Below are 25,904 nucleotides of genomic sequence, written 5' to 3'. Positions count from 1 at the left end.
AGTCGTTTTAATTAACTGTTTAAAACTGACTCCCTATTTCTAGATCCATGAGCCGCCATTGCTATAAACTAATAACCGATAATAAATATTAGTAATTTTTTTCAATAAGATGAACGTAGATAGAAGAAAACGTTAAAAGACTGTCTTGCTTTTGGAATCCTCATACATTTCTTGTGACTACCTTAACATGATCATGTGTGTACAGCATGGAAAAAAATAAATTAGACCTGAATTTCTTGATACTTAAAAGTTATTAAAAATTACAATTTTTGCATTGTGTATGTAGTCCTTTAAAACACTAGGTTATTTTAAAGTGGTCTCCCGTAATAAATCGAAAATATAGTGAATAACATAAATATAATTTTGATTCAAATATGTGAATAGTGAATTAATGTCTTAGAAGTGTTTTCATTATACTTGTACTTTTTTGTGGATCCAAGAAGCATAAACGTATAAAAAGACATAAACATAGAAAATACATGTTATATGAAAATTTAACTGTATACATTTCAGACTTAGAATTATTTCAACTATAATGCAACATTGTATTGTATAAAGATAAGCTCTAGAACAAAGGAATATTATCAAGTTACCAAGGACTTCTAGGAAACTTAATTACACCTCATCAGCTTTTGCTGACTTAAGACTAAACGAACTTATAAAAAGCCCTGGTAACAAAGCAGAAACACCTTAGTTAGTCGTTGCATCGCCGTATACACCTTAATTCGTTGTCGCGTTGTCACACAACTCTGTGTCATATTAAAATAAGTAATTAAACTCAAAAATCAAAGTTCAAAGTAAAAACTCCCAGATTGTAAAAGATAGTGAAATAAACAAATTATTTGTAGTGAAAAATAAAGTTTTTTTAAAAAGTTAAAAGTGATCCAAGTGATCTAACAAATTGGCGCAGTCGTACGGATCTTTCACACGTCGTCAGAACACGGGCTTTCCTCACTGACAACGGCGAATTTCAATTCCTTGGTGAAAAACGAACAAGAAAAATCAAGAAAACCAAGAAACAGAAGAAATTACAAGAAACTCAAGAAAGAAACCCAAAAACAAGGATCACCGCCAGAACACGGAAGTCACCCTCACTGGTAGTCGTCCCCTTGTTCAACCCATTCCAATCAAATCTACGCCTGGTTCCAAAGCACCCCTTCCAGAACACGGATTTGCCTCACTGGTAGAGAACTTTGTGCCTGCTGGACACGAGAAGAATGAAAACAGTTTGGTAAGTGCATAAAAGAATTATCACGCTTGCTTCAACTAAAAACGTAAAGAGACCAATTTTATTAAAAATCCTTTTAATTTAATCCATTTAAACTGAATAAAACAAAAATGGCAGACGAACAAGTAATTGAACCATACAAACTGTCCGAAATATTTTCGATAGTTCCTGAATATGATGGAAATCAGATTTTCTTGCAAACTTTCTTAAATTCAGTTAGATGTGCATACGACATGGCAGTCGACAATCCGCGCATTCTACTAACTCTACATGTTAAAAACAAACTTAGAGGTAAAGCAGCCGAAATTGTAAATTCAAGAAACCCAAATACATGGGAAGAAATCAAAATTCTTTTAGAGACACATTTTGGAGATTCTAGAGATTTGACCTCGTTAGTACAAGACTTACAGGGAATTTCACAAAATCAAAACGAATCAGCTTTAAATTTTGTTTCCAGATTACAGACCCACAATGCAAAAATGCATGCCGCGATTCAGAAACAACAATTAACCGCAGATCAAAAATTAGCGCAATCCAACTTAATTGAAACAATGACTTTAAACACTTTACTCACGGGTTTAGATCCAAAATTAGGTTCTATCATTCGTGCTAGTAATCCGCAAGATATGTTACAAGCAATATCCAGGATAAAAAGGGAATTGCAATTGTCATATTTTGATTCTCAAAAATTCCACAAACCTAATATCGCAAATCAAGTGAAAAAACCGCAAGTAAACGCTCAAAAAACTTGTACGTTTTGCAAGAGACAAGGTCATTTAATAAATGAATGCCGCATAAAACAACAAACTAGATTCACCTCAAATTTTCAAAATTTTCAAAGTCCAAATTTTCAAAATCCAAACTTCGCAAACCCACGGTTTTCAAATCAAAACGTGATAAGACCACATTTTCAACAAAATCAAAATTCAGCATTCCATCCAAGACCACAAACAAACCTTCAACAAAACAATCCCCAAATTAGACAACTAACAATGAGACCAAATCCAAATTTTAATCAACCAAGACCCACAGTAATTCAACGAAACCCAAATTTTAACCAACAAAGGACACACCTTATTAACGAAACCTATAATGATAATACTGTTTATCAAAACGATAATACTCTTTATCAGAACGAATACTATCAAGAAAACTATGAAGATGATACCGCTCATCTTAATGAAAACGAGTACTATCAGGAATATGTTGATGATACTGCTCATCAATTTGATTATAACGACATGAATCAGGATTTTCAGTTAAATCCCAACATTCAAGATCCCCCGGACCCAACATCAGAAATCCAAACCCAATTCCAAACTATGAATTTAAACAAAACTCAGCACAACAACAACAGCAGCCAAGAACAAACATTTCTGTAAACAAAGAAACTGTCAATAAAAATCCTTTATTAACAGTTAACTCAAAAAATTTATATTATATAAAAGACGCCACTAACACTTTTAAATTACTAATTGACTCTGGAGCAGGAATTTCAATTTTCAAACCAAAAACTTGTCAAAAATATCCCCAACGCATTCAAGAAACTGTAGCAATTCAAGGTATCACAGAACAACAAATTTTCTTAAACGAATCGACTCTTATTCCCTTTACATCAGGAGATCCACACAAAGTGTACATTTATAATCTTGACATTGAATTTGACGGACTATTAGGCTCAGATTTTTTAGAACACTATGATTGCATCATCGACATCAAAAACAAACAATTAGTAACAAATTTCAAAACTATCCCCTTATTTAAAGTCACTGAAAATTTACAAACCGATCCTGAAATTTTACCGAAACAAATTCAAACAAACAAAATTTCAATTGACCCCCNTTCATTTTCGCCAAATGCTCCACCGTCTCCACCCAGACCTAGGAAAAGATTTTCTAGACTTGCAAGCATTCTACCCCGAAGAAGACCATCAATCCGCCCTGAAGAACAGGAAGACGAGATTGAACTTACTTAAATCAACCCTTATATTAACCAATTACAAGTTATAATAACTATTCAATTATCTACTCAAATAATCTTAAACATATGTAATCTTTGTAATCTTTTAATTAATTGTAAAAGTCGATGTATGACATCAACTTTTTTTAGAAAAAGGGAGTTGTTATATGAAAATTTAACTGTATACATTTCAGACTTAGAATTATTTCAACTATAATGCAACATTGTATTGTATAAAGATAAGCTCTAGAACAAAGGAATATTATCAAGTTACCAAGGACTTCTAGGAAACTTAATTAGACCTCATCAGCTTTTGCTGACTTAAGACTAAACGAACTTATAAAAAGCCCTGGTAACAAAGCATAAACACCTTAGTTAGTCGTTGCATCGCCGTATACACCATAATTCGTTGTCGCGTTGCCACACAACTCTGTGTCATATTAAAATAAGTAATTAAACTCAAAAATCAAAGTTCAAAGTAAAAACTCCCAGATTGTAAAAGATAGTGAAATAAACAAATTATTTGTAGTGAAAAATAAAGTTTTTTAAAAAGTTAAAAGTGATCCAAGTGATCTAACATACATATATGTATTGCTTATCAGTAACAATTGCTTTAAATCTAAACAAACGGAAAGAAATCTAAAGCTGTCCGTTCACGCGCGAATTGTAAAATGTTAAATGATGAAACTGTCAACAATCAAAAATGTTTATAAGCAGAAATTAATTAAAAAATATTATAGAAGCAAGTGAAGCTAGAGTGTTGTTAAAAATAGAAACAATGAAAAACAAGGTAATAAAGTTGGAAAATGAAAATAAAGGATTGAAGGACAAATTAGAATCTCTAGAAAGGCAATTGAGAAGAAACAATATTATATTATTTGGTATAAATAAACCATCCCATAAAGTATCTTCCCATTACATTTGTCAAGAAATAAATACTGCCTTAGAAATAAATTTAGTTGAAGAAGATATTTGTGACATTCATCCCTTAGGAAAATAATAGAATAGAATAGATGTTTTATTTTATTTTGAGACTATTACAAATTGTATAACAATAGTCATAGTGCTTATGCAAATATTTAAAGTAAAAACAAATGTAACTTAACCTAGGAAACAAAAAAATTATCCCAAATAATAAAAACATTTGACCGCTAAATATAATTTTAACTTTACTTTAAATTGATAAAAAGATACATTATCTTGTCTAAATTCAATAAGTAATTTATTAAAAATCAAATAATTTCGTGACTTATTGGTAATTGACAATTTAGAAAAAGGTACCCGAATATTATTTTTATGCCTTGTATTTACACCATGTATGTCCCTACGTAAATAAAATTTCTGCCTATTTTTAAAAATATAAATACACATATCAAATATAAATAACGAACTTAAAGTTAAAATTTTGTACTGTTTAAAAATACCTCTACAGGTATATTCACTGGGTACACCAGCAATATTGCGCAAAATACGCTCCTTTGAAATAAAAACAGAATGTGAGAGGGTGGAATCACCCCAGAAACAGCTACCAATCGATCGATTAAGGTAGAGCTTTCATCTTATCAAAACTGGTACAAACTTAAAGGTAAAAATATCTTTATTGCTCATGATTTAACTGTACTACAAAGAGAAGAGGCAAAAATACTAAAAAGGCATCTAAGTGTAGCTCGAGAAAACAAAGAAATGAAATCATACATAAAAAGAAATAAATTATTTGTAAACAACATATCATACTTACACCGTCAAGCAATTGGAAGAACACGATGAAATAGAAAACAAACAATTAGAAAGAAGAGCTAACAGTGCACAATCCACGCCTATTCTACGTAACTGTGATTTTAAAGAAGTAGAAGTATTTCAGGAATCATCACAACAAACACAAACTGAAAATTTTACTCAAAAAAGAACTGAAGACGACATTATATTAGCTCAAGATAAATCAGGGAAACAAAAAATTCTTCATTTAACCAAAAAGTATGGTACAGAAGCAGAATCTATTGAAAAACTCGGTTGGTCACGTAAAGGAAAAACCTAATACGCGTTCTACATATTCCCAACCAGTAAAACCATTTTCCTTTTAATTTACTTATACAGGGTGTCTGGAAAGGTCATTTCAAAAATGAAGGGGTATCCAGGGGAGCTCAAAATAGGTGTAGTACGTCATCGGGCTTCATTGTGAAGTTATTCGCCTTTAAAGAAAGAAGTTTGAAAACAAATTCCAATTATAATTTCTAAGTCGTTACCATGACAACAATGAAATTTGGGCAATTAAAGTAACTCATGATAATGTTCATTTCCAAGTTTAAACTGATATTCAATATGCCTGGATTAAACAGGAGCAGATGAAATTATTCATTTAAATGTAGATATCTTTGACAGCATTGCCATATTTGGCATTTTTCTTTCATAGTTCGATTCCTCTCTCAATTTGCTAAAAAAAAGTAAACCATATATCAACCGATATCTTGTACCGTTTTTGAGAAAATCGAATTTTATTGTCGAATCTTGGAAATTGAGATGAGATGTCAATAAATACCTATGTATAATTAGCAGTTAGATATTTGTCATAAATCATTTTGACACCATTTGTTGATTCAACATCATAGAAGATTTTAGCTATGAAGGATTTGCAGATATTCATCTAATATATGAACTTGCACGATGTAATGCTTCTGAAGTTGTTCGGATTTACGCCAACCGCTTTCCAAATAGAATAGAATTTACATATTTGAACTGACGAAAACTCCCATGCACCAGACAAAATACTAACAAAAATGTATTATTATTACATTAATACATAGAAGGTTATACCTAATTGAAAACCACTTAGTGGTTATCATTGAGGATGCTTTAAATGGGAATAAATACCTACATTTACTGCAAGAACACCTTAATCCGTTATTGAAAGACATCCCTTTAAATATTTGAAATAAGATGTGGCTTATGCCCGAAGGTGCACCACCTCACTTTAGTAGGGCAGCAAGGGCTTATTTAAATACCACATTTCCCGATCGATGGATCGAGGTAGTCCTTTTCCGTAGCTGCCTCGGTGTCCCGATCTTAATTCTCCCGTTTTTTGTATTCGAGGCCATCTTAAAAGTATTGTTTATCATACTCCTATAAATAGTAGGGAAGAATATTAAATCGCATAATTACAGACGCCGACATCATAAGAAATGATAACCACATGTTGTTTTGAGTACAGCAGAGGTGTTTCAGCAAAAAAAATGCATTGAAGTTCAGGGTGCACATGTTGAACATCTTACTTTCAGTTCTCTTTTTTCTTTTAATTCTATTAAACCAAGATTTTTACAAAAATGTTAGTATCACATTTTTGATACAATAAATGTACTTATGTTGTTAATAAAATTCGATTTTCTCAAAAACGGTACAAGATATCGACTGAAGTACAGTATAACTTTTTTTAACAAAGTGAGAGAGGAATCGAACTATAACAGAAAAATATCAAATTTGGCAATACTGTCAAAGATGTATAAATTTAAGTGGATCATTTTGTCTGCTCCTGTATAATTCAGGCTTATTGAATATCAGTTTAAACTTGGAAATGAACATTGCCATGAGTTACTTTTTCCATTGTTGTTGTAGTAACGACTTAGAAGTTATAATTAATTGAATTTGTTTTCCAAACATCTTTCTTTGAAGGCGAATAACTACACAACGAAGCCCGATAGGTTTTTTTTTTATAAAGTACCTACTAGAATTATTTTGAGCTCCTCTGTACACCCCTTCATTTTTGACAGAGCTTTCCGGATACCCTGTATAAGTACATATTTATTGAATATACCTGTATAGTCAATGTTGTTATAAAAACATTAAGATACTAGTAAATTTTGTTTTTAGTAACTAGTTCAGATAAACTATTGCGTTGATATTAAAACGATATTATGGATCCTTATAAAAGAGATTATGAAAATCAGCAAATAGAATCACAATTAATTAACAATATGTCGGAATTGGATAATAAATCTTACTTTCTTGACAATAATCTTACAGAAGATTATTATCAAGTAGGCTCCCATCAGGTAGTTGACATTTAATTAAAAGAGACATAAAATGAACAGTTCTTGTTTTGCAAATTTATGTTTGTCTGCAAGTTTAAAAAAAGCCACACATCTTTACGCATAGTGAGTATGCTGATATATTATTTTGTTACGGTTTTTCCAATGGAAATTCGCGGGCTGCTAATCGGAGACGATTTCCTAAAAGAACGGTTCCAGATGCAAGGGTGTTTTCTAACACAGTCATTATCATTCTGAACGAGCAGATAACCGAAATGCCAATGAAATCGAAAATATTCTTCAATTAGTAGATCGAAGACCATCGACAAGCACAAGAAGGGTTTCCTTCCAGGTGAACATTCCTCATGTAAGAGTATAGCGTACGTTACGCAAAAATGGTTTCCTTTTCATATACAAAACGTACAAAATATTCAACCAAGAGATCATGCCAGAAGATTGAAATTTTGTAAATGGGTCAACGATAATCATCAATTAAAATGATACTTTTTACCGATGAAGCCACTTTTACTAGGGACGGCATTAATAACCATCACAACAATCATCGTTGGTCCGACAACAATCCACATGCTAGTGTAGAAACCCATTTCCAACACAGATTTACTGTCAATATCTGGTATGGAATGATTGGTCATCAACTAATTGGGTAATTTGTATTACCGAATCATCTAACAGTAGCCCGATATTTAGAATTTTTGCAGAATGATTTTCCAGTGGAGGATGTTCCCTTAAACAACCGATTACGCATGATTTTTCAGCATGACGGTGTTCCGTCCCATTACAGTCGACAGGTAACCCATTACCTAAATGAACAATTTTGAGAGAGATGGATTGGTCTTGGAAGGCCTATTAATTGGCCAGCTAGGTCTACAGACCTAACTCCCATGGATTATGGACCTTGGGGATGGATGAAACAATAAGTTTATCGTGAAAAAGTAAACACACGTGATGAGTTGATCGGTCGTATAATAGCTACAGCTACGCGAATAAAACAGCACCTTATAAAATTAAACAACACCTTACGTACCTATTATTTTTGTAAGAGTTAAGAAGTGTATACCACCACCAACTTCAAGTGTATTGAAATTGGTGGTAGTATTTTTGAACCATTCTTTTGATTAAAATTAATTTAGTAGTGTTAAGTTGTCTTTTTGTAATTTTATTGTTGTTTTATTCTCGAAAACGCATTTTACTATAAATCTTTAAGAGGTGTTAATTTTCATTACTTGGCCCAAGAAAGTATATTAATTATATTGTTACATACTAAAAAAATGGTACATAATTCACCAAGGTATGCCCTGAACATTTCGACAAAATTATTGAAAAAAATTCAAAATATTCTTAGATACCTATATGTACAGGGTGGGCAAATAAGCGAGGTAAGCGGCTGTATCTCAGAAACTAATGATCGTAGAGAGCTACGGTAAAAAAATTTATAGGTAAAGTGGGCAAGGGAAAATGCTGGAAATTATTTTCAAGTTTCCAAGATGGCCGCCAGTGGGCGTTTCCACCATCTTGAATTACATAAAGTTACGTTTCTCGCGATTTTCCCCAATGAATGTAACAAAAAAGTATTTGCGTTTTAATGTTAACTTAAAGTCGAATATTTTTTGTAAAAACAATTTTTCTCTATCTTTCGAAATAAAGTGGTGGGGGGTATTTGAATGTTGTTTTAAATAAATGCCTGTAACTTCGAAACGGCTTAATGGATTTGGATAAATTTGGTATCATTGAAAAGAGCATTTCTTGGGCTTTTAGGTTTCTCGTAATCATGACAGTTGCGACCTACACGGCCGCCGATAGAGGGCGTTATTCGATATTATAACCAAAATATTGGATTTTCTCAAAAAATTTAAATGCGATGATATGACTTTTTTTAGACTAGAAAATAGACAAATGACCAACCAATAAGCCTGCGCAAACCGCATCTTAATATCTTTTTCCTAACTCAAATTATTAAAAAAAATACTAAACCAGGAAAATTCATATATCCCCATTTAAAAATGCATCGGTTGCTTTCGATAAGAAGGCAAGTAGTAGGCCATGGAAATAAAAGACAAACTCCTCTCTAAAATATTCACAAGAAATGTCAGTTTATTTAGTGCTGTGATTTTAAGTCGCACGTTTTCGTATTTATAAGCGATTTTCCTTTTAAATAAAGTTGTGGTCCTGAAAAGGACCGATTTTGAAAAAAGATTAATGCCTTCTGTGTTCAAATTGCCTTCCGTCATATTCCACACATTGTTCCAGTCTTTCTTGAGTCGACAGAACCGCAGCCTCGATTTCTACCGCTGATAGTTGACGAATTGAGTTTCGAATTCTGTTTTCCATATCCATTCGTGTTGTTGGTGGAGTTTGAAAAACAATGTCTTTTAAGCGTCCCCACAAGTAAAAATCAAGACATGTCAAGTCCGGAGATCTTGCCGGCCAAGGAAATAGGCTTCCCCTTCCTATCCAGCGTTCTCGAAAGGTCCCGTTAATATGGTTTCGGACATTAATTGAATAATGTGCCGGACAACCATCTAATTGCAGAAACATAGTTCTCCTAGTTTCGAGTGGCACATCTTCCAACAAAATTGGCAAGTCGTTGATCAAAAACTCTAAGAAGCGGTTACCAGTTAAAGCTTGATCAAAAAAATAAGGTCCAATAATTCTGTCCCCAATGATACCGCACCACACATTTAGGCTCCAGCGTCCCTGGTGCTGCACTTCTCTTAACCAATGCGGATTTTCAGCGGACCAATAATGCATATTATGACGGTTTACTCTACCATCACTACTAAAGGTAGCCTCGTCGGTCCAGAGAATTTCCGTTAAGAAATTTCTGTTTTCCTCAAGCATGCCTAGCATCCATTGACAATAATTTAATCTATTATCGAAATCTTGTTCATTTAGCGCCTGGTGCAAAACTATGTGGTAAGGATGTAATCTAAAAGTAAAAAACAACATATGCGTAAAAATAATATAATCAGAATAACACTGAATTGTGTATTTGAGAGTATGTGCTAAGATACTTGGAATAAGATAAAATTATTTACCTATAATCTTTCAAAATATTTCTAACAGTTGTTCGTGCTATTCCCAAGTCTAGAGACAATGTTCTAGTTCCTACATGTCTATCAAATTCTATGTAAGCCAAGACATTGATAATGTTTTCTTCGGTCCTTCCATTGCGACGCCTGCGACGTTTAGGACGACGAAAACTTCCAGTATCGCGTAATCGCTGTACCAAGCGCGGAAACATTCTTCTCCCGTAATGACGGCGATCTGGATACCGTGCCGCGTACTGTCTTGCAGCTATAGCTGCATTTTGAAAACACTCGAAATAAATCGCAATCATGTCAACGGCTTCATTATTTGTGAGAGGCATTTTGATTAAAAAGTACTCAAATTATACGCAATCAACAATATTAGGCTGCGTGTGACAAAAGTTTGACGTTACTTGGCAATATTTTTGTTAGGCGATTGTCGTGTCCATGGCCTACTACTTGCCTTCTTATCGAAAGCAACCGATGCATTTTTAAATGGGGATATATGAATTTTCCTGGTTTAGTATTTTTTTAAATAATTTGAGTTAGGAAAAAGATATTAAGATGCGGTTTGCGCAGGCTTATTGGTTGGTCATTTGTCTATTTTCTAGTCTAAAAAAAGTCATATCATCGCATTTAAATTTTTTGAGAAAATCCAATATTTTGGTTATAATATCGAATAACGCCCTCTATCGGCGGCCGTGTAGGTCGCAACTGTCATGATTACGAGAAACCTAAAAGCCCAAGAAATGCTCTTTTCAATGATACCAAATTTATCCAAATCCATTAAGCCGTTTCGAAGTTACAGGCATTTATTTAAAACAACATTCAAATACCCCCCACCACTTTATTTCGAAAGATAGAGAAAAATTGTTTTTACAAAAAATGTTCGACTTTAAGTTAACATTAAAACGCAAATACTTTTTTGTTACATTCATTGGGGAAAATCGCGAGAAACGTAACTTTATGTAATTCAAGATGGTGGAAACGCCCACTGGCGGCCATCTTGGAAACTTGAAAATAATTTCCAGCATTTTCCCTTGCCCACTTTACCTATAAAATTTTTTACCGTAGCTCTCTACGATCACTAGTTTCTGAGATACAGCCGCTTACCTCGCTTATTTGCCCACCCTGTACATTAAAATATTAGTTTCCACAGTCAAAGTTATAAGCAGAAGAAGTTTATTTATGACTTTTGAATTAAACATTTATAAACTGCGTTATTATTACCAGAACGTTCTTGCATCGCATCCTCTCATTCCCTATCACTGCACACTGGGACAGAATCCCAAAAAGCTGGCCAAAACCTCAAAACATTGTCTAACGGCTTTGAAATTTTCTGCTCGGGGGGTTTTCGGGGTCGCTAATAAGGAATCCAATATCAGTTTTGACAAACAAAATGGCGGATTAAATATGGTGACCGAGTATATTATAAAATTCTTATTTTTCGCTGAAATTTTGTATCTGGGGGTTTTATATTGCGCTAATTACGAATAAGATGTTTGTTTTTAAATAAACAAAATATTTTAATCGTAATTGCATCGACAATGTATAAGAATCAGAAAGATTTCGACGGGGAACTAGGTACAAATGAACTGAACATAAAAATTAGATAAGAAAATATATATTTTTTAATTTGTACACTACATCTACATTGGATTAATCTAGTCACATTCATTATCACCCATTTGCACGAGACGTGTGCTTCAAGAATGAGAGCTGCATCGTTCACAACTTGGGAAGCAGGAGTATTCCTAATTATGCGGAATATCTCTTGTCCTTATAAATTGCTGTGCTTCTCTAACGTCTGCAGTTCCTGAAATCAGTGAATAATACGGGATTACATCTCTCGGAGCCGAAACTAGCCCGTGAATAGAATCAACAACGAGCGAAAACAAAAGATCTCACAGTACTGTGACATATTTTACTATGTTTTATTCATGTACACAATAATTTATTGAAGAGATATGTTTATTCATCCTTAACAAATAACTAATAATGAAAGAAGTTAAGAAATAATATATAATGTCAGCGACCCCGAAAACCCCTTTATACGAAAATACCACGTCGAAATTTGCACGGCTTCAGAAAAAAATCATATCTCCGTTCGCGCAAAAATGCGCAAGTTCGTCGACCACGCGTTTTTTTCGTTAGTATACAAGCAATTCAATAAAAAATATTTCAAAGAACGAGCGAGGACGAGCGATAAAGTTATGTCTGCCTGAAAGTTTACTTTTCGTTTGCGTTTTCCCAAAAAAACACCCTCAATTCAAAACGAATAACTTTTTTCATAATAATAATATTGCAATTATATAAACTGTTTTTCTGTAGCGTATGGCGCGCGTCAAATTCAGTAGTTCGATGAGACTCATGTAACGGTCATATTCGAACCATAGAAAATATAGTGCTAACGTAAAATGAAATGTCCCTAACATTGCCAATAACCCGCGAAACAGCGCCACGTAGCGTTTTGGAAGCTTACTACTACTTAGCGCCTAATGAGTAGGCAACACTGTATACTTTGTGAACTGATTACAGCACCATCTATCGTATGTAAACGACTTCTCACTTATATCCTCATTAGAGGTTTCAGAAACGTCATAGTGTTCTTGTGATGTGTATTTGTTTTTCCAGTGCGTAACCAGACTTATACATGTAGATGTATGTCTCTGGCATCTCAATATTAGGCAAAAGTTTTCGGTATTGACATCTGACTGTCCCTATCGGTACAAGGGTTTACTTTTCCAGTTTTTTTTTTCTTCAAACTATAGAAAAATATCCAAATATCCAAATCATAACAAATATTTATAATGCCACAAATAAATAGAGACAATTTCTTCTTATTTATTATTTTATTGTATTATAGTATTTTTCAAATTTTGACATTTGCCAAAATATACTTAGTAAATGGTTTTTATAAGGAAATAAAACATTTTTCAATAATTTCAAGTTTATTTTGTATCTACAAGAAAACCTAATTGATTTATACAGAATGTAGTATTAAAACAATTTCTTGTTATGTATATAATCGTAAGTAAAAACGACAACAAATTAATTCATTTGCTTCATAAACTTGATAAGTTGGCAAGTAAGCTGTAAAAATATAAAAATTATGCATGAACTGTTATAATAATCTCACTTTCCGGAGAGTATAACCGAATATTTGTACAATATTGGGTTAAATTCAATAGTTCATATAGTTTGGAACTTTCAAACCATAGAAAACTTAATATTAACACTATATTTTCTATGTCTCAAACTGAATAAAGAAAGCAATTCACCACCATTAAAAATTTTGTAAGCATCTAAGTATCAAAGGTTTCATAAAATATTAGTTGGAGTTTGTCATCATACACATAATTATTTTTATCTATATTTAACTTAAATAATATGTAATTACATGCACATTTTATGTGGACTGTTTCTAATCGATTAATACAAGTAACGAGTATGAGTGTTCCACATAATGTTGGTAAAGATATGGGTTTGTTTTTTAATAAAACTATATAGCTTAAAACTTACACATCGTATTCCCAGTATAATATAATAACAAATAGAAAACTCTTAAGCACTAAATAATTATAAACACAATTCTTGCAATACTATAATTTACAATTTTCAGAGGATAACCTAAGAAACCAAAGACAGATTTATATTCTGTGCCAAAGGTAACGAAAGCCAAACTTCAAATACGTGCAAAATCCAAACTGCATTACCAACCAACCCAAAATGACAGGGTTAGCATTCTCTGCGCCATCTTTTATTTTGGAAGCTAACTAACATGTGACGCCGCCATGACAGTTTCATTATTCATATGTTAGATTTCATTCTACGTTAGTACTATATTTTCTATGACTAAAATCAATATAAATAAAATAAAATTGGTTATTTGCTTACTTTACTCGTATTTATGAAGCTACATTCATTTGGGACATATGGAACAGTAGCGCCATCCCAACTTCTGCCATTTCTTGGACAAATTTTGTCAATTTTCCCGTATGAGTTCGTGCTCCTTATCTAGTCTCCATGCACGGTAGTTTCGTTGTAGTACCAACCTTACATAAAATAATTTGAGTGAACTAAATATAATATATACGAATGAAATTTATACAACACATATTAGCTTGCATATATTTTTCGTGTTTAATGCACGGCTATTAACTTTTTATTTAAATAAAAGTGTCTATTTATTCATTAAGAGCTTGTAAAATTATGGATGAAATCTGGCAACATTGTTATGGCGTGGTGGTAAAAGTTGGGTCAACTGTCATTACTGTCAACTTTGCGCTTATTCCGTAAACATGAATGAACATCCAAGGTACATAGGAAAAGTTATGACTGAAAAGTAATATAAAACGCGTATGAAACAGAATGTGGTGGATTGATGAGAAAAAAGTAAAAACCGAGAATCCATGATAACTATTAAAAAGTTCAGTGTATGATAGTGAGACGTCGCCTTGTCAAATTGAAGTTTATGACAGAACATCTATACTGTTCGTTTTGCAAAAAGATCCTTTCAATTTTTTTTTCAAATTGCTATTATATTGCATTAGATCATGAAAAATGTATTTAATATTAATTATTACTACAAATGTTTTCGACTGGAATAATTTTATAGTCTATAATCGAGCTATTCAAATATAGCGCGTCAGTCGAAGCGTTAAATACAGCGTACAGTGTTGCCATATTTCCTTTCATTGGATCAGATGTTTGTTCAAATTTGTCAAAACGTTATATATTCATTCCATTATCTCAATAATTACATTGTAAGTGCATATTCTTATTGTTTTAAAATGTTTAGTAATTAAATTCTTTAATTACAATTTTATTTTCCCGATCCTAACCATTTTTAAGAGCAATATTCACGTTTGATTAAAGTTTTTGCCCCAACTCCCATAAGAGCCTGGTATAGGAGCATAATTTTTAATATCAATTTTCAAAAAAACTACATTGGCAATCGATCTGATATTTTTACACGAGATAGTTTCCATATTTATTAACAGATTTCAATTGCTTTGAAAACTTTCATACCATTTTTTTTTCGGTATCGAACCTCCTTAAATGGAGCCAAAGTTGCGTAATCAGGGGACCAACATTATGCCTCTAAAAAATCTAGGTTAACATGATTAGCTTTCAAAATATTTGAAAAAAACCGAAATTTTGGAATTCGTTTTTATTTCATTTTAGCCTTGTTTGAGGTGATATTGAAAGAAGAACAACACTTTCTCATTGCCACTTTTTGCCCTCTATCGAATGGCATAATCAATTTTTACATGTAACGTTTCGTCTCTCCAGGACGAACCAGATTCAGACGTTTTGTCTCGAAAATTCATCTTCAGTGTATTCGTTCCAAATTTATCTAAATTTTTTATTTAGATTTCTTTGTTTATCGAATTATCGTACACTGTAAGTGTCGTTAGATCCTGCGAAATCCGTCTAGTAATTTAAACTATCACCACCACGCCTTAAAATAAAACATTATTAGAGTTTCATTCCCGTGTTCATAATTATTTGCAGACTTCTCGAGTGCTCAAAATTCAAACAAATTCCGATTTATTTTTTTCAGGATATTCATACAAATACGTCTATGACGTGCTCTTTCACAGTTGCGGTTACAGATACAATAAATTCCGATAATATTATGCCGATCTACATTATCTACCAAAATGAAAATGTTTTTGAACATATACTGAAATTTTTTAGAGAATAATATTCAGTTTGCGTTTTGGTTGTTCATATGCATTTTTAAAAATTAATTTGTCATAATAAAATTAAAATTGTAATAATGTTTTAATTTAGACGCAACAACTTATCGAGTTTGTGTATGACCAAGTGATGGTAATAGTAATAATAAATATTTTTGTGAAACTGAAATTGTAATATCACGACTTTTAAGAGCAAATACGCAACCAGTAATACATTTTTATAGATTTTATTAGACAGTTTGTCTAAATATGAATCAATGCACAAATAACAGACTTTCTCCCATTCTGACGGAGATTTTCTATGAAATGGACTTGGTTTGAAACGCAAATTACTTTTTGGTGCAAAGAAATTTGTAATTTACAGAACCGCTTGTTCAAAAGCGGCAAATTACAAAATTCTTTACAACAAAAAGTAATCCGAATTTCCAACTAAGTCCATTTTATAGAAAATCTCCGTCAGAATGGGAGAAAGTTAGTGTTAGTGCACAGTACAGGCCCCCTCTGGAAAGTTGATTACCACATACTTTATAACTCCCGAGGAGCTTCGTTTTGACGAGTCTACCACATTTTTCCTCTGCGACTTTTCTCGATTCCTCCGCTTTTCCATTCGGAAAAGTCCAAGAACATGGCAATTTCCCGGGCTCTTGAGAACTCAAGACCACATCTTTTATTTTTAGGTGAAGTAACTGGAAATTTTGTTGCAAATGCCGATTTCAATATGTCCGACAGAAATTCCTCCGACATTGACGTGTCTACCGGTCGAAACATGCCAAAATAACAGGGTATTGAAAATCAATTACCACATAGGTAATTTTTAAGTAAAATTAATTGTAAATAATTAATTCAGTCGAAAAGTATTGTTGTCCGACAAATTTCAAGCCGCGTTTTTTCAGTCCGACAGCTGGAAATCGGAATTTTCACGGGGTATGAAAAATCGATTAGCACATATCTAATTTTCATTTTTTCCACTTTTAAATTTACTGTACAAAATATTGATATAAGTGTCCGACGATTTAATGTCCGCAATTTATTAAAAAATCAATAAATCAATAAACGTGATGAAATTTAATATTTTCACTCGAAAATTTTCAAATTTATAAATGGTTATTAATTATTATGATGTAAATTATTATTTGTTTCAAATAAATAATTATAATATTGCTTATTTTATGCTAAAAAATTTAAAAGTTATAAACAAATGAAGTTATTTTTGAGGCGATTAATATTATCTTAGTCCATAATGCATTATTTCTAAATAAATTAATATTATACTTGATATAAAAATCCTTTTTACTCTTTCAAGTTTTCATTCGCATTTGTTATTTTTCTTTACAAAAATTTTCCTATTTTTCTAAAAGAAAATCCCAAAATTTTTGTGCATATTTTTTTTACACCATACATACCTACTTTTTTGAAATCGTTTAATTCTTTTCTCGATATTTATTTGGCTAAATTGAGCATATAGATTTACAATTACAAGAATAAAACGAAAAATATATACAGGGTGTTTCAGAAAGACCTCCCATAAATAAAGGGGGTGATAGTATGACAAAACATGAGAATTTTTTGTCTTATGAATTATATGTCTATCTCCTCTTGTTTTCGAGATACAGAGAGACAAAATAAAATTTTTTAAATAACATTTTTATGAAAATTTCCAAATGGTGCGAAATATTTTTATGAAATTTGGTAGTCCGAGGTTTTTAAGTGTGCCAATTACTTTTGGTATATTTCATAGAGGGCGCTAGTTATGCTACATTCTTATTACAATTTAAGTTATATTTTTTTTAAGGTTAGATTTTTTACCAGTCGGGCTCCAATTTCTATTGTACAATTTTATTTTCTAAAAATAATGTACTCTTGTTAGAACTTCCTAATGTGGACGATTTTCGAGAAAAAAGGCTTTTAATTAAACTTTTACAATATTACACTATAAAATAAGTGACTTTTTTCAAAGTAAGCTTGAGGAGATAGACATATAGTTCATGTGACAAAAAATTCTTATTTTTTGCCGTCCCCACCCCCTGTATTTACGGGAGGTCTTTCTGAAACACCCTGTACTGTATATTTATATGGAATTTTGCTTAATACATGAAAATACCTTATTAGAAATTATAAATCCATGTGCACATTTTTTACGAATTTTTTTTCATCACTTTTTGTCGGACTGATGATTTGCGGATACATTTTTGTCGGACATCACAATTTTTGCTTATAAAAAACACTTTTCTATCGTGTTTTGTCCAATTTTTCATACCCCGTGAAAATTCCGATTTCCAGCTGTCGGACTGAAAAAACGCCGCTTGAAATTTGTCGGACTGCAATACTTTTCGACTGAATTAATTATTTACAATTAATTTTACTAAAAATTACCTCCTATGTGGTAATTGATTTTCAATACCCTGTTATATTGGCATGTTTCGACCGGTAGACACTAGTGCTGGCAAAAACCGGAAAAAAGTTAAACCGAGTTCCGTAAAAACCGTTTCAGATAAAACCGGTTAGTCGAATAGTTGCTAAAACCAGTTATTCGAATAATCCGTTACTTGAATCGTCAAAACCGGATATCTGAAAATCGGTGCTTTACAAAGACAGACCCGGAGAAATTGTCTAAAAAAAAAGGTCTACAAAAATCCGGAAGTCAAATTTGTTTACAAAGAAATCGATCTCAAAAAAAAAAGGTCAATTGCAATCGGACAAATCGATGTCTAAAAAAAAAAAGTATATCATCGAATAATCCGTTATTTGAATAATCGGATATTTGAAGATTCGAATAACTGAATAACCGGTTTTCGGATATTTGAAGAATCGAATAACCGAATAACCGGTTTTCGGATTTCATAAAAATCCGAATTATCTGAAACCGGTTAACCGACTATCCAAAAAACCGGATTCAGTTGCCAGCACTAGTAGACACGTCAATGTCGGAGGAATTTCTGTCGGACAAATTGAAATCGGCATTCGCAACAAAATTTCCAGTTACTTCAGCTAAAAATAAAAGATGTGGTCTTGACTTTTCAAGACCACGGGAAATTGCCATGTTTTTGGACTTTTCCGAGTGGAAAAGCGGAGGAATCGAGAAAAGTCGTAGAGAAAAAATGTGGTAGACTAGTCAAAACGAAGCTCCTCAGGAGTTATAAAGTATGTGGTAATCAACTTTCCAGGGGGGGACCTGTACTGTGGACTAGTAATTTTGCGTGACAATTTAAATTTTCCAAATTTTGACATTTATCATGAGAAATTCTTTTAAGTTTGATAATGTACTTGCTTTCAATAGATAGTTAGTTGTATTATGTTGCTTCTAGGTTAGAATATTGTAATATTATCTGGATTCCATGTTATAAAATTCTCACTATTAATTTAGAGCAACATTAGGGGCAATATTGGAAATTATTAAACATCAAGACCACTGGTACCTATTTAGCAAATGGTTATGGTTATGATCATCATTTACTTATAAATCAATATATTATAGTTACAAAGAGTTCTTATCAGTACCTGTGAAATTTCTACGATTACACTTCTTAGTACCCAACCTAATTGGTTACTTGACATTTTTATTTAATATTGTCTATTAGGTATTTCCTGCAGTTTTTGTGTAGTAAATATCCAACTTTTCAATGAATATTCCATTAAATAATTCGTTTCAATTAATAATTGTTTCCTTACACGCAATCAATTAAAAAAAAGGAATATAAATTATGTAAATTTTATTTACAAATTATATACAAAAACAATATTTCTGTCTTGCATTTCTTATAGAGATCTATTTAGGATTTTCTTCTGGCTGAGGATGAGCAGCAATCCATTCCAATGCTCTTTGAATTGCAGGTGGAATTGGTGGTGGAGTTGGCAAATGATCACCCTGAGGTTGGAATCCATTTTCATTAGCAATGTATGAAACATGGATTTGGGTTCCATCATCAGCAATATACTGATAAGAACCATGTACTTCTTCTGCTTCTGTTTCAGGATTTCCAGCATTTTTTAATTCTCCTTGTTCTTCAGCAGTAATACTGTTACCTGTTTCGAAACTAGATGAAAAAAATTATTACATATATATTTTTCAAAATCTAATGAAATGTGTCACAAATAGACAACTTGTTATATAAGGCCATATTATAACTCTATTGGCCTTTGCTTGAATTATTTTACGTTTAAAAGTCGTATTTATCTGGGTCCAAAAGTTTTCAAGATATAGAGTTGAAATTAAAAAATGTATATCAGATTATTTCAAATAGGTATAGGTAGTAGTTTTGTAGCTATTTTCGATTATTCAATTATGGGGCACCCTAATTTTAAATAAAAAAGTAATACTACAATTCAATCAAATAAACTTATCCTTTTTCCAAAAAATTCGTTGACATTTTGAGATTTTCATTGAGAATGCCTCTGCCACCGGTTGACGTATTTGTATAATTTTGTGAATTTTAATCATTAGCCTTTCTACAATCTACGTAAAACACCTTAAGACATATTTGAAAACAGATATTTGTTTTTACAATACCTCGGAAACAAATGGACTGTACTTCTAAGCATGCCCCTGATGTTTATAACATGAACTTAAAAAACACCCCGTAGAATAAATTTGTTTACCTCCATTGGTAAGATCCATCAGCATTTACACCTTCATTGTCGTATTTTAAAATTGGAATTGGTTCTGTTGGTTGTTGTGGAGCACAAGAAACGGCAACAAAGGCCAAAGTGAGAATAATCTATAAAAAATATGATTAGTCAAAACCAGGAATACTAATAGAGGCACAATTTAACGCTATCGTACTTATTTATTGGTCCTAGAGAGACAAGGGTTTGCAAAATTTTTCTGAAATTTTATAAATTGAATTTGTTTTGTTTTCTGTCGGTGTTGTACACTTTAAAAAAACTTATATATTTAGTTACGTAAGTGATTCGAACGTATATAATACCAGCAGAAAACAACTAACTAGAAGACTAGGTAATATTGTTAAAAATACATTACTTTTTAAATACGTTTCTGTTAATATAAGCAAATGATTGATATTTACTACCACACCGCAAATGTAATAAATAGTTTTTCTTAACATATATAAATAATAATAGAATAGAATGGAATACATTCATGTATTAATTTTAGTTCATGTTAAAAATTATAATTTCCTCAGTTTTTAAAATCAAAATAGACAATATTTAATCTGTGACTGATTGTTAGTTTGTTCTATGCAAGAAATTGCAATGTGTCCAAAAATGGAGTTAAATGGCAGACATTTTTTTATTTTTTATTTTCTGGATATGTTACTCTTCGTAAAAAAATCTGTTTGTAGTCAAATGTAGATATGTTCAAAAATTTGGTTTTAAATTTGCCATCATATACACATGGTGTCTCCTATAAATAAGTGACTACAAATATAGCAGTTTATTTTGACTTAATAACTTTGAGTTTGTGTTTTATAAGATATAAGATATTTGAAATATCAGGAGCAAAAAAAAAACAAAATACTTTTAGAAAAAGTTTTTTAATGGTAAAATTTATTTCCACAACAATTTGAAGCAATTGTTTATTATGATTTCTATTTGTAAAACAAATTTATATTAGATATGATTTAGATTAAATTTTATGTTTATATTCCTAATCCAGCAGCAATCTGTTCTGATTTTAAAATTCATTAATTAAATAAACTTTTACATTTTTACTGTCATCCTGCGGTAAAATTTAAAATTTCACAAATAAAGTCACGGAACGCAATTAATTAATTAAGAAATGGGGATTTTACAAACATACTTTTTACAGTTGGCGTGAATATTTTGCAAATTTTTTTTTTATAATTTACCAAAATTCTAATTTAGAATGTTGACAAAATATCTTTAATTTAAATTTTATCCAGTTGCAAATTATTATATTTTATAATAATAATAATAATAATTATTATTATTATTATTATTATTATTATTATTATTATTATTATTTCAAAAATGACGTGGTGTTATGACAATTTTTGTAACAATTACCTGATATACATGGTATGATATTTTACCATTTATCCTGAAAACAGTGAATTCTAGCGATAAGCAGCATGCATTCATCTTTAACAACTTTTAATGTTCTGTAATAATAATGAGTAAGTTTCAAAATATCTGTTATCCCTTTTCTTGTAACTTAAATAAATTTATGCTATTCTCTAAATTTTTAACATCCTGAATCTTGAAAACGAAGAGTTTTCGGACACATAGGCATATATAGATATATAATCGTATTTTATAATTTTTGTATAATAAATACCTACCAAATTCTTTTATTTAATTTTTCTTATAAATTTATACTACTATTATATAATTTTTTTTATTTGAAATAACATATTATTTTGGATTTACTGTAAATAAAGTAGCAAATTATAAAAGAATTATTTCTACAATTTAAAAAAAACATTCTACGAATATGACATTAAACGAAATGAATTAATCGGCAAAATGATTTATACTGTTCCTATTAACAATTTTTATATCTTGAATTTTACGTACCTAATTTATACTAAAAGGAAATTATCAGATTTTTTTTTTGTTTTCAGAAATAGGAAACATACATTCATAATTTTGTAAGTAAGCATGAACAGTTTACGAATATAGGTAGGTACGGATATTAATTTATGAAGTAAAATTTTAAAAAATAACCATTTCGACTATCATAATGATGATGAATGTCTATTTCACTAAGAGACGTCAATAATCACTAATCTTCTTTTAACACATATATAACCTTGGCACGGAAACACTAGCAATTATCACTTATTTGTAGTCACTTTTTTCTATACATACCAGTTTCATGTTTCAGTGGGAATAGACTAAAACACAACTATACATCTTATTACAAAATAAACTTATTTATATTTTTAAAATTACTTCTCCCACCACTTATTACCTGCCGAAAAAAGTACGTTAAGCATAATTAAACGCATATACACGAACTTTTATATCAGTGACGCAATCTTTTGAACATTGAAGATGACAGTTTTGTCTGGAACTTTCATTACCTACAATTTGTAATTAATTAGCGACGATTACTGTTTTTTAAGATTTGGTTAGCTTCAAAACATATGCGCCCAATCATTTATACAAGTAAAATATTAAATCGCTGTTGATTTAAAAAAATGTTTAAGTAAATTATCTATTGAGAAATAGAAAGTAAATATATGTCCATATGACCTATTATTATCGTATTTTGTTTTAATACAGTAAGAATTTTGTTTTTGAATAGCGGATTTTGTCATTGTTACTAAGCAATCCAAGTTTTAATTAATATTATTAATATGCAGTGTTAATCCATTTAATTTAGTTACATTTAATAAGAGAAAAGAAAAATATATTTAAAAAATTATCTGAAAAACCTGTGTCGAGTTACCACCGAGTCATAAAACACGCCGAGGTAAATAGGTCGGCGCGGCGCACAGTAGGACGAAACGCCACTGTCACATTCAAATTACTCTACACCCCACATAGTTCAACTGTTTCGGGTGAATTTTTTTCAAAATGTTCGTCTTGAATGTCCCTATCGATCCCTCATTTGGGATGTGGTAGTAATTACTATTAATTATTATAATAAGAAAATATCAGTTTTTTTTAAATATCCATTTTTAACTCATCGTACAGCACACAGACCGTTCCAGAGAAGATATTTTGATCCATAATTGAACTTTAATTTACGAAAAAAAAAAAACAAAACTTATTCGTATAAGACTTTTTTATTACAAATATTGTTAGGAAGCTATAGTTTAATTTTTATATATTATATACGACACACCCTGTACAATTTATTATAATACTTGTAGCAACATAAATACTGAAAAATTGAAGTATTTTGTACTATTAATACGTTGAGCTTTTGTGAAAAATGTCATCAGAACCATGTAGGTATTGTAGGTAAGTATCTTAATTTTCTTCTGTGAGTATTTTTACCTCAGCGAATTATTTATGTAGCCGATATAATTTATTATTTATAGTTATAGCTAAAATAATAAAAAAACATCGAATTAAAATCAACCAACTACCAAGCGTAAAACCGGTGAAAAATTTTAGAACCAAAATATAGAAAACGAATTATGAACCTCACCTAAGTTCAGTCTTTAGGTATATATTTTATTGCAATACAATAAACTGTAGGAAATTTCGCAACCTGGGGAAAAATTAGATGAACCAAAAGTTGTTTAGAATCACTCGAGGAATACTCAAAAAAATTTTCCAGAATTTTTGGATATATTTCTATATTTTTGGATTTGGACATTTTTTGAAATGTCCCAAAATGTGTCCAAAAATTCTGGAAAATTTTTTTGAGTATTCCTCGAGTGATTCTAAACAACTTTTGGTTCATCTAATTTTTCCCCAGGTTGCGAAATTTCGAATTAAAAAATCGCTTCTTCACGAAAATTTTTGGATTATGACCGATTTTGCGAATATGAAAAATTTTTCTCCCGACTTTCACACAGACAGTTTTGTAGTATTTATCAAAACGAAGATTTTCAGCAGAAAAAAATTTCGAAAAACATCAACTTGCGCCATGTAGGACCACATTTGCGCCGAAAATCAGTTTTTTTTCATAAAAATCGAAATTTGGGCTCAATTTTAAAAAAAATTAAAACCGAAATCAAAAATCCCAAATGAGGGATCGATAGGGACATTCAAGACGAACATTTTGAAAAAAAAAAATCACCCGAAACAGTTGAACTATGTGGGGTGTAGAATAATTTGAATGCGACAGTGGCGTTTCGTCCCACTGTGCGGCGCCGGAATTGTTTTTCTGTTTAGAATTGACGCAAGAAATCTATTAGAGTATTGTGTCGTGTCTATAATAAGTTAATAACCTAAGTTTATTTAAAGATAGATATAACGGTACATCATTAATAAAATAAAAATACATTTTTATACATCGCAGTAACTTTTTAATAAAGTAATAATAATTATTTTTCGTCGTTGCGCGTTCAAAATGCGACATGTGCATATTTTCATCAAAACGGGTGAAGTGAAGAATTCAATACAAGAGATCAAACTGCAAAATCTGGTTAAAAACAGCCATATTATTTTCTAAAGAATTGTAACTGTCCGAGGTTTGTAATTATTCTTAAATCCCAATTTGGTCAACTTGCCTGAATTTTTGATATAAGTTAGTTCGAGGTATATAGTAACAATAAATGAGTAAGTAATTTTTTTTCAACCCCCTGCCAGTTGTGAAAAAAGATAAAATAAAGGGATTTTCCAAGATAACTCAAAAGGGGTAAGAGCTAGAAACAAATTCTTATAAAAGTTGTAGAGCATAAAATTCTGCATAAAATTGGTCTATTGACTTTCACTTTTAAAATTAACAGAGTTAGGGGGGCTAGAAGTTAAGGGTTGATTTCAGAAATTAAAAAAATCATAACAAGCAGAAATAGATATATTTTTTAATTTTTAATAAAAAAGTTATAACAATTTCAATTTTTTTATTCGCTAAATTTTATAATTTAAATTTAAAGCACTTTTTTTCTATTCCATTCAATTGATTATTTATGATAATGAAAAATTGCTTTCGAAATTTTGTTTTATGACAAAGATAACAATCCCGTTCGCTTTGTGAAATTGTTATAACTTTTTTATTAAACATTAAAAAATATATCTATTTCTCTGAAAAGATAGTTCACACTCTTTAGAGCAGATTGAAACAAAAAAAATTATAAAATTCATTCATTTTTCTGCTTATGGATTTTTAAATTTCTGAAATCATCGCTTAACTTCTAGTCTCCCTAACCCCTAACCTGTTAATTTTAATAGTACAAGAAAAAGTTAATAAACCATTTTTATGTAGAATTTTATGTTTTTTTCTCTTACGCCTTTTGAGTTATCTTGAATATCCCTATTTTATCTTTTTTCACCTCTGGCTGGGGGTTGAAAAAACTAAGTACTGTAACTTATTATTATTATATACCTCAAAGTAATTTATATCAAA

At 31.0% G+C, this 25,904-nt stretch overlaps 1 protein-coding gene across 1 annotated transcript; it reads right to left on the bottom strand.

Moving 5' to 3' along the window:
* Positions 1–19,651: 19,651 nt before the first annotated feature.
* On the bottom strand, positions 19,652–22,838 carry LOC108915599 (endocuticle structural glycoprotein SgAbd-8-like). The gene is made up of 3 exons (XM_018721668.1): positions 22,748–22,838; positions 20,555–20,673; positions 19,652–19,992 (listed from the first exon to the last, which is right to left on the bottom strand). The coding sequence occupies exons 1-3, from the start codon at positions 22,754–22,756 to the stop codon at positions 19,725–19,727; spliced, it is 396 nt and encodes a 131-aa protein (XP_018577184.1). The 5' UTR covers positions 22,757–22,838; the 3' UTR covers positions 19,652–19,724.
* Positions 22,839–25,904: the final 3,066 nt, after the last annotated feature.

The sequence above is a fragment of the Anoplophora glabripennis genome, unplaced genomic scaffold (genome assembly GCF_000390285.2).
Source record: "Anoplophora glabripennis isolate ALB-LARVAE unplaced genomic scaffold, Agla_2.0 scaffold1503, whole genome shotgun sequence".
NCBI lineage: Eukaryota > Metazoa > Arthropoda > Insecta > Coleoptera > Cerambycidae > Anoplophora > Anoplophora glabripennis.
The sequence above is the reverse complement of the archived record's forward strand: the minus strand, read 5'-3'. Positions and strand labels throughout refer to the sequence as shown.

Excerpts from the sequence above, each read along its gene's own strand:
- LOC108915599 (XM_018721668.1), bottom strand. Across the intron at positions 19,993-20,554 it reads GATGGATCTTACCAATGGAG|TTTCGAAACAGGTAACAGTA; the intron begins GTAAACAAATTT and ends TTTTTCATCTAG.